Here is a 10,502-nt window from a genome sequence, read left to right as displayed (position 1 = left end):
TTTTTTGTCTACTTGATCTTTCTTGACAGTGGTGTATTAGGGTCCCCCATCACAACTGTAGTAGTGCTTATTAGATTTTTCATGTCTGTTAATATTTGTTTTACATAGTTGGGTATACTCATATTTGGTGCATATATATTTGTGTTTGTTATCTCTTCTTAGATTGTTCCCACTATAAGGATGTAGTGACCTTCTTTGTCTCTCTTAATCAGTCTTGGCTTGAAATCCAATTTGTCTGCAAATAGAATAGTTACCCCTGCTTGTACCCCTATTTGCATTGAAATTTGGGTTGGCCTCCAGCTGCTAGGCTGGAGCAAGAACTGCCTAGTCCACAGGAATCCTCTTGTCCCTTTGAGCTTGGACTCAGATGGGAGCCAGTAGGTAGAACCAGAAGCCACTCAGGGTCCTGAGCTCAATTGGCTTCTCTCCAAGAGGGCTCCTGGCCAGTCACCCTCTCTTATGGGACGTCCATCTGGGACAACTCAACAGCACAGCAGTCTCCCATGTCCACCATACTGTCCCACTTGTGCGCTTCTCTGTGAGAGGCCTCTGCGCCTGCCACCCTCTGGGGTCCCCAGCAACTGCTGTGCATCTGCAGTTTCAAGCTGCCCCTCCCACGCGGCGAGTCTCAGCTCAAGGAGGAAGCATTGCCTGCCTCCACCTTCTTTGTTGAACTTTCTTCTCCACCACTCTGGGTTTTGGCTCACACTTCAGATCCTTCCTGGGTCCTGTGGACACACTTCTCTCTTTCTTCTCTTATGTTGTTATATTCCAGTGTTGGTTGCACACCAAATCTTGGAGAGACTCTTTCTCTGTCGCTCACCATTCTACCCTTTTCCCAAAAGTCTGACACCAAGAATTTAAATGAGGAGACATTTATTTGGCTCACAGTTTCAGGAGATTCAGTCCATGTTGGCTGGGGTCAAAATAGGAATAATGTTACAGCAGAAGGGCATGTCAGAGGAAGGCTACTCAGTTCATGTCAGCAGGGAATCAGAAAGGGGAAAGTCCCAGAGAGGAAGGAACCAAACACAGTACCCAGAGTCACATCTGCATGACCCACCAGAAAGTACGCTCTCCTAACCACCCGGGAGGCTCTTGAGCCAGTCAGGTTGACAGTCCATCTGCTCACGAGTTACATGAGCTTATGAATGGACTTGCGCTAGCTGGGCACTTTTGGGTTTGTCTCACCGTCAGTGAGTTCTCTGTTTCCAGCTGGGTTATGCCCTCTGTGACACTGTTGCGAGACTCTAGTGATTGGAGAAATTTTTCTCAGCTAATTCCTTTTTTTAAAAAAAATTTTATTAGTACATGTTTATCGTACATACAGTACATGATTATTACATTCATCGTAGTCTGAGCCAGGTCTGCCAAGTTCAGCAAGGTCAGTGATGGCGAACCTTTTAGAGACCGAGTGCCCAAACTGCAACCTAAAACCCACTCATTTATCGCAAAGGGCCAACACTGCAATTAATCTTAAATACTGAGGTTTTAGTTTAGAAAAACGAATCGTGCATTTACATCTTTTGCCTGAAAAGGAAAACACAATAACGGAGCTTTCAATGATACAGCTTTTTATTAAAAGGTAAGTTTGCTTTTGGCACGCTTTGCACAATTAATGTGAGCTTTGCTGTTGTACGCATGCTGATAATCTGTCAAACCTTGACTCATACTTCACTTGCACTTGCAAGACTTGACCTTTAACAGTATATTTATCTGTTAAGTGGCATCTCAGAGATCCATTGCGTAGTTTTATCCTTGTTTGGGAAATCATGAAAAAGGGACTTTCTTCCAGGTTACTTGGTCATTTTGATAAAATCCCCATGAGAGAGGGGCTTATTATGTTTTGTTTGCAGTGAAATTTGAAAGCCAGCAGCTGTCAGATGATTTGTTTTAGAGAGGTAGTTGCAAAAACTAAGATACTCAGAATGGTATTTTCTCAATTTCCCTTCAAAAAGCTCCTTTCTGTTTCATCAAGTTTCACTTTTGTGGCTGGTGTCAAAGTGTTGTCTGACATTTCATGTGCAACACAGAACACTTCCGCTAGAATATGTAATGCTTTTCCATTGCGTTCTGTCAGCCCAAGTGACTCTGTCCAGGCCTGTTCAAATGATCTTCCACTTTTTGTTTTGCTTTTTTTTGCTGTAGTCATTTTGTGGTGTTCAAGACTTGGGAGTCTACAGAAACACAAAAGTTTTTAAAGAATGCAGCACTCAGTACAAACCTATCACTCTTCCAAAAATAGCTGAGACTATTAGTTAACAACAAAGAATTGGATATTCACTGAATCAGTAATCTATGACAGTGATTTTCTGCTGGAGTTCCTCTTGAATTTGCTGACCACCAGCACAAGGGGGGCAGTGTTCCACTAACCACCAGCTTTTGGCCTGCTCTGAAAAATGACATCTGAGTGCATTTCCTATCTTGTTAGGGCTTCTGCTAAAATCACAGCTAGTCCAAATATATATATATATATTCTTGCTCTCGTTTTCATGAATTCTTCACAAACAACTAAATATGAGGCCACAAATTCAAATATGTCAGGGAAACAGTACAACATTAAAGGAATCTCAGTCTTTAACTTAGAACATCTCTTTGCTAAATCTTAGATATTAACTTTGAATAGGAAACACAAAGCTAAAGTCTTGTGCTAATAAAAATGAATGTATTAAAACTCACAGCCAGTATAAGCAAATGCACATTTATTTTTGGCAGCATGCTGATTGGCCATACAAAAGCTTGAGTGAGTTGCAGGTCATGACATCATCACCTGGAGCCCATACTCCTTTCTGAGCATGCGCATGGCCCCTACGTGCGCCATTATCCGATGCTCAGCTGCTGGGCTATACTTGGCGACTTGGCTCACATGCTGATAGAGAGGGCTGTGTGTTCTCCCTGTGACACACACATGCCATAAGCTCACCATCACTAAGCTAAGTTCTTCCCATTTTTGAATGTTGTACGAGATCCTCTGGGCTCATTGTTTTCCATGGGATGAGGATAAGTTTTTAGTGCTCTTGAACTGTCAGACTTCTTTAACATGGACTATTCAAGATTTTGTTTCATATGAACAGTAATTTAAACATCATATTAACCACTTGGCGGGATTGTAACTTACATTCTCCCTAATGTATTTTGTTTAAAACTTAAAAAATACAATGATATAAATGCAATGAAAACTCAAAACATAGCAAAAAGAGGAGATAGTTACACTGAAAACCTAAGGTATTTTAAGGATGGGTATATGCAGAATTTCCTGGCAGCTGAGGCAACAGGGCAATCGAAATACAAGTGGTCAAGTAATTTTTCTTCTGTGTTGAGAGAAAGTAAAGTAATTCACTGGGGAGGCTGGGTTACAGCGACAGGACACATGCTGACCCTTTCTCTGCTGCAAGCTGAATAATGTCTGCCCCGTAGCACTCAGATCTTGAAGTGCTGTTGGAGACATCATAAAGAACAACCGTGCTCTGCAGTCTCAATGTGATGCCGTGCGGCTGCTGGCGTTCTTGCTTCGCAACGCCTGAACAGGCTTGTTCCTCTGCTGAAGGCCGCCTTAGGTCCCGCCCTCACTCTGAGTCCCTTCCGTGGCCGCCCTATACACGAGGCTGCCTCACTGGGCACCTGTGTCACCCTCTGTCCCTGCATTATCCAACATAGCAGCCACTAGTCAAATGTGACAATTAAAGTAAATAACTTTTCTAAAATTTAAAATTAATACGTTGGTCACACTGTTCACCTTTCAAGAGCTCAGTAGCCACACATGGCTAATGGCAACCATATTGGACAACACAGATGCGTCGTTGCCGAGAGTTCTGTTGGGCAGTGCTGGCCTGTGATCCTAATTGCCTTTCGTCTCAGAGCTTTTCCACCACTGTATCACATGCTATTATTGATTTATTTCTTTAGGTTTCACTAGAATTTATGCTTTGGATGACAGAGGTTTTCTTTTTCTGGAACATCACAGAATCCTGTGTCTAAAGAGGTGCCTGGTTAATAGTAGTTGAGTGAGTGAATAAATGAAAGAATGAGTGAATTTCAGTAATATTTTGTAGTTTCAGATTAAACTTAGTTTTACAGATGTCTTCAGGTGACCTATTTACACTTTCTGCCACAGTTTTTAAGATGAAAGAATGAAAATTCTGTAAGCAGAGACACTTACAGATGTTAAAGTAATGTTATTAGCCTCATAAAAATTTTATTTTCATTTCATATGAAGACTAGTAAGTACAGAAGTACTGCCACATACGTAACATACTGTCCCGAACATGAAGGCATAAAATACTGATACTCTTTGGATTAAGAATTCATGGTGCATGAATGTCACGGGCATGCAATCCCAGCACTCAGGAGGCCGAGACAGGAGGATCGCTGGGAATTTGAGCCCAGCCTGGGCTACATAGTGAGTTCAGGCCTGCCTGAAATACATAGCAAGGCCTTGTCTTTAAAAAAAAAAAAAAAAGAAAGAGGGGCTGGGGATTTAGCTCAGCGGCATAGTGCCTGCCTGGCAAGTGCAATGTCGTGACTTCAATTCCCGGTACTGGAAAAAAAACAAAAAAATTTTAAAAATTTAAAAAAAAAGAATGAAAAAATATTAAGTGACATAAGTAGAAAGAGAAAAAAGTACTTATTATATAGCTAATTAGATTTCTATTAATAAGTTGTTAGGGGCTGGGGATTTAACTCAGCGGCAAAAGCGCCTGCCTGGCAAGCGCAAGGTCGTGAGTTCGGTTCCTGGTACCGGAGAAAAACCAAAAAAAAAAAAAATAATAATAATAAAAAATAATAATAAGAAGTTAAGTTACCCTGGCCCATTGCAATAGAATATATTAAAAGTAACATTGTGCAATTATAATGCCACACATGATGAGAAATCATAGTACATTCTAAAATTGTATAGAAATGTCAATTTGCTTCAGTTGGTTTCACATAAAAATTACCCATGAAATATTCTAGTACCGAAATGGAATTTGCTGTCTGAACAAAATCTAAGCGAAAGCAGGACTAGCCAAGTTTGCCTATAAATAGATGTTGCCACTAATTTCATGATTCAAGCAACAACACTGCTTCAGTAGCCTTGAAGAAGATTGTTTCTCTTCTTGTCAGGGAACACTTTGGTGATAGAGGAAGGAGGTACGTACCTGGTAGCAGCAGACAGTCTGGTAAATCAGCTTTTGTTTTGTTTTGTTTTGTTTTTTGTTTTTCTTCCAGTACCAGGAATCGAACTCACGACCTTGCGCTTGCCAGGCAGGCGCTGTGCCGCTGAGCTAAATCCCCAGCCCCTAAATCAGCTTTAATAAGTAGCCAGGTGACAGAAGGGAGTCAGCTGTCCTGTCCAGTACCCTGACAAGTAGGAGTTAGATGAGATAGGAGTGTTTTCTGCTTTGTCCTCTCTATCTTAAAAGCAGGTATCTTCTAGCTGGGTGTATGACATACACTGTAATCTCGGCACTTGTGAGGCTGAAGCAGGAAGATGACCAGTTGAAGACCAACCTGCACTGTGTATTAAGACCTCATCTCAAGAGAGAGAGAGAGAGAGGAAGGAAGGAAGGAAGGAAGGAAGGAAGGAAGGAAGGAAGGAAGGATGAAAGAAAGAAAGTTAGAAAGAAAGGAAAGGAAGGAAGGAAGGAAAGAAAGGAAGAAAGAGAAAGAAAGGAAGGAAGGAAGGAAGAAAGAGAAAGAAAGGAAGGAAGGAAGGAAGGAAGAAAAAAGAAAGGTAGTTTTGCATTTGCACAGCTTGGGCAGGATTGTTTGCTATTTCAAGTAAAAACATACTTAACGTCCTTGGATAACCTTCTATACTTCCACTGTTTTTCAAATCAGATCCAGTGAAGGGCCAAGTCTGTCATGTACCCTTATTGCAGCTTTCCCATGCTGCGTCTCAAGGGCAGCACAATTATGGAAACCAGAAACTGACATCCCTACAGTACTTTATCCAACATAAAGGGTGTATTACAATTTTACCAGTGGCGCTACTAGGGCCTTTTTTCAGGGTAGGATCAAATCTGGATCCCACAGCACTTACTGTCTGTCACATCTTCTTGGACTTGTCTAGACAGATCTGTTTCATAACCTTTGTACTTGTGAAGAGCCCTGGCAAATAATTGTGTAAAATTCCTTCCAGTGTGGGTTTCCCCAATATGTGCAGTAAGAATTAGCATACGCCTTTTGCAGGAATATCACTGAAGTGCTTTGTCCCCTTCCTGGGGCATGATTCCATTGGGTCCACGGTGTTCAGGTCTCACTGCTATTGATATAACTTTTGATCACTCAGATAAGATCGTGTGGTACAAGTTTGGTTTTTTTTTTATTATACACTTACTACTTTTTCATTGGAATTAAGCATCTTGAGGGGAAATAGTTGAAAACTGTGTAAACACCTTTTTTCATACTTTTGCAAACATCTTAGGTCCCGTGAACGATTCTTTCATGCATGGACGATTCTTTCCTGCAACAGTTATTTCTTGGGTATTTGCCCAAAGGCTGATACAATTTATTTTCATCATTGGAGACCACAATTTCTGCAAGTGCAGGAGCAGCATCCGCTTTTGTCACCACTCCTGTCTCAGAGCCTGACGTGCTGTCCGCCACACATTTGACGCCTAATCACCCTTGACCTCAAATACAATCTTCTCTGGCCAAGGGACAATGCTGCTTCTTCCCTCTTTGCAAATGCTGCATAAGTACAGCATACCCTCTGGGTGCGGCGAACTCCTCTCACTACTGCCTCACTTCCGACCTCCCTCCACATCCCAGTCTCCTGAGAGAAAGCACAGGCCTCGCAGGAGAGGGCTCTGCAGAACACATTTTCCTTGTCCTTGTTTCTACACAGAGAAATTTTTAATTTGCCGAAACCATTTGACTTGAAAACGTCACAGCAAACAGAAAAGTGCTGGCGTGATGGGCTGTGGGGCCTGGCGGAAGTCCTGGTTCACACAGGACGCTGCGCATCCTGGAAGCCGGAAGGAAGTGGAATCCCAGGCGCATCAGCCAGCAAGTGTAGTAGGACACATGTCGCTGTGTGAAGTAGCTTGCAGCTGAAGCTTGTGATTCTTGCAATAAAGTCAGCGATGGCGGACATCTGTGTGTTTCTGTAGAACTTGAAGCCCTATGTGAGCCATACTGGGGGGATTCCGGCCACGCAGAGTGGCCAAAGGGTCAGCTGTGCAAGCCAGAGGAGGTCACACCGCCTCATGTAGTGGTGGTAGCTACATTTGGCATGAGGCTGAGGCCTCTATGGATTGCAGTTTGTTGTGGGATCAAAGGAAAAAAACTTGACAATGACATGGGCTGTGTTGTGGTTCCAAATCCCAGCAGTCAACAAGAAGTAGAAGAGGAGGCACAGGTAATTCAGTGACACTTAGCCCAAGCCCAACAAAAGATAGTTTTTGCCTTGTGGAGGCCTTTGCAAAACCAGTGCCTCAGATAGAGGAGATGAGATGTGGTCATGAAGGATTTGGCTAAAGTTTCAGGGAAAGAGAAGCTGATGTTGCAAAGGGAATCCCCAGAGGGCTTGGTGCTGATAAAAGTCTTGAAAGTCCAGTTAATAGAAATGAAGGATGAGCTGGAGCCGTCACTGCAGCTGGTGGGGCAGGGCATCATTCCACCTGGGAAAGGAACCTGAGGACCGAATACAGCCTCTGCTTGAACTGTTGTTGCAACATCAGTTTTTTTCATGATCCTGAAAGCTGGAACGATCCCTGTACGTAGACCTTCTGTCTGATCAACAAGTTGTAAGTTGTCGATTAGAACCAGGGGTCTAACATATTCTGACTGTTAAGGATGATACTCTGAAGAAAAAACTGAAGCTAAAAGCAGAATTCTCCAAAGCCAAGCCAAAGCTGTTGGAGAGACTTCTGCTTCTGCTAGAGAGCTCCCTGGTGATTCAGATTTTGATAAAGAAGCTGCACTGAAATACTATAAAGAAATGGAAGACAAGCAAAAGTTAAAGAGAAAAAAAAAACAGGATTTTGAAGATCAGAATACAAAGAGTCATTACCTGTCAGACTGTTAGAAATAGGAGACTTACACTCAGAGAAAGATTGATCACAGCCCAGAGGGAAACATAAAGAGCTAGAATTCAAAGAGAAGACCAGCTTTGTGAAGTTCTATGGAGCAGAAAAATGTTACAGTAGTAAATTATGGGATATTGGTGCAGGAGTTAAAGAGTGTTAAATAAAAATTTTGCTTAGCTTAATTAAAGTTGTTGGCAATACTTTTTTTTTAAATTTTATTTTAAAAAGAGTAGTACATGAGACAAAAGCAAACAAAAGAGTAGAACAGTAGCAGCATACCAGTATCACGAACATAAACAAATCAAAGCAGGAGCATTCAAAGTGATACAGGGTCTCAGACAAATTAATACAACAGTGGTTGTTACATTGCATATCGCTATCCTCAACTACATTTCTCAGATTATCAGATGTAAGAATGAAAGATTGCTCAAACAATACTTTTAGATTAGTACATTTTGATTTTTAACTAAAAAAAATTATTTCCATCATTATTTCCATATCATTAGAATTCTACTGTAAGGAAGAGCTGTTTCCCCCATTTATTATATCAATGCATGTTTATGACTGTTTGACTCTGGATTATAATATGGCACTATAATTGTTTATTTTGTTGTTCAGATTATCCCACATTTGGCCATTGGGCGTCACCTTCACATAGTGTCCTGTTTCTTTTTGACGTACGGCCATCATTTTTTGAAAAAGCATTTTACTGTTCTTGGACACCACAGATGTGCCAACCTTATTTTGCTGCAGCCCTACATGCAATCATTTCTGCGAAGAACCCTAGTTACTTTATTTGGGATTGGTGTTTAGAATCAGAATCCGAGTGCTGGATGTGTTTGTTGCTACTTGTATGGCGTTGCTTCTGGGCCTTCTTAGCTGACAGAACTAGGCAATATGGCTGTGTATATATACATCTGTGAACCCACCCCTTTATTTTTATTTATGCATATTTGCATAATAAGGTGGTAGGCTTATCCTAGTGCTTCTGCTTACTACCCAGTGCCACAAGTTTCCTTCTCGATTTCTGCCTTTGCTTATTTGTGACTTCTTTCTCCCACAGAGAGAAACCTGAAAAAAAACTTTCCTTCTTGACTCTTATTATCCACAGTATGTTTACTTATTTTCTGAACCCTAATATGTGTGTAAAGAAATTTAAGAATGAAATCCCTGTGAGAAACAAATTTACCAATTACAGTCTTTGCAATTTATCTCTTTTGTCTTGAGCCTTACAGTATTGGTAAAAATACTTTTTTTCAAAATTTTTCAGGTTAGATCTCTTCTTCCCTACCCATTTCTGTTTAGCTATTGTTCATTTGTGATATAGCTGGGTTAATTTGTTACTGTTTGTATTATATACTGTGTTCCCCCTGCACAGACACTGATTTTAATTATGATTTATTTGGGGTTATGTGTAAGAGTCAGAATGATATAACAGGCATGTTCAGAACATGTCACTCCGACCTTGTCATATTTCATTCTTCCATTCTTTCTACCCCATTCATCACATCCACTTGTAGGTAACCTTTGTTAATTCTCCTGTATTTCTTTTTGCACAAATGGACAGACACATATTTTCTTGTACAAAGATGACATTTCAGTCACTTTTGTGATATTGGGCAATTTGTACAGTTTTATCTCTTCAGGGTACAACATAGGCTTACTGGTAATATACTAGAAAGCTAGTGAAACCATTATTTTGTTTTTTGGGAAATATTTGTGGGATTTTTCTTTCCTAAACCAAAGATGACAATTTGAATTTTGATGGTCTCATTAGCACTCTGGTATCTATTTCTTGACAATAATAACAAAGAAATAGATGATGTTTTTGAAGTTATCATATATGCAAGATATTTAAAAACTTCTTTCTACTTGTAGTTCAATTGGAAGGGGCAAGGGGCATAGCTCAGTGGTAGAGCATGTGATTAGCATGTGCAGGGCCCTGGGTTCAATCCCCGGTACATGATGCACAAAAATGGGTTTGAATTACTTCATGCATCACTGTTACACACACACTTATACATTCCTTACCCTCCAGCGCTGCCCACTCCACCCTCACTCCTGGAGTTCCTTCAGTGTAGCTTTCCTTAACATATAAGACCAAACCAAACATCTTCGCAAGTCTGCTTAATGCACAAGGATGCATGTCACTGAGCACGCTTTCTCTTTCCAATATTTTGCAGGCATTTGGGCAGTCTTTCTCCATCCACCGCAAGGTGGCCGAGGATGGAGAGACTCGGGAGGAAACGCTTCTGCAGGAGTCGGCATCGAAGGAAGCTTACTACCTGGGCAAGATCTTGGAAATGCAGAACGAACTGAAACAGAGCCGGGCTGTGGTCACGAACGTCCAGGCGGAAAACGAGAGGCTCACGGCTGTCGTTCAGGACCTGAAAGAGGTAAACCCATAAACTGTTTACCTGACAGAGTAGGAGGCAGGAGTAAGACTTTCTGTAATCAGAAGAGCTCTTAAGCAAAAAGCGTGCAATACTG

The 10,502-nt window shown here is 41.3% G+C and overlaps 1 protein-coding gene across 1 annotated transcript in view; it reads left to right on the top strand.

Moving 5' to 3' along the window:
• The window catches only part of Bicd1 (bicaudal D homolog 1 (Drosophila)), a gene marked incomplete at its 5' end in the record, with an annotated part of 213,820 nt that overhangs the window by 102,646 nt on the left and 100,672 nt on the right, over positions 1–10,502 (top strand). The window contains 1 exon segment of the mRNA XM_005407175.2: positions 10,196–10,408. Within this exon segment, the coding sequence (XP_005407232.2) occupies positions 10,196–10,408 (213 nt within the window).

This window comes from Chinchilla lanigera, unplaced genomic scaffold (genome assembly GCF_000276665.1).
Source record: "Chinchilla lanigera isolate Chin_1 unplaced genomic scaffold, ChiLan1.0 scaffold00104, whole genome shotgun sequence".
NCBI lineage: Eukaryota > Metazoa > Chordata > Mammalia > Rodentia > Chinchillidae > Chinchilla > Chinchilla lanigera.
This window is presented reverse-complemented; position numbering and strand designations above follow the sequence as displayed.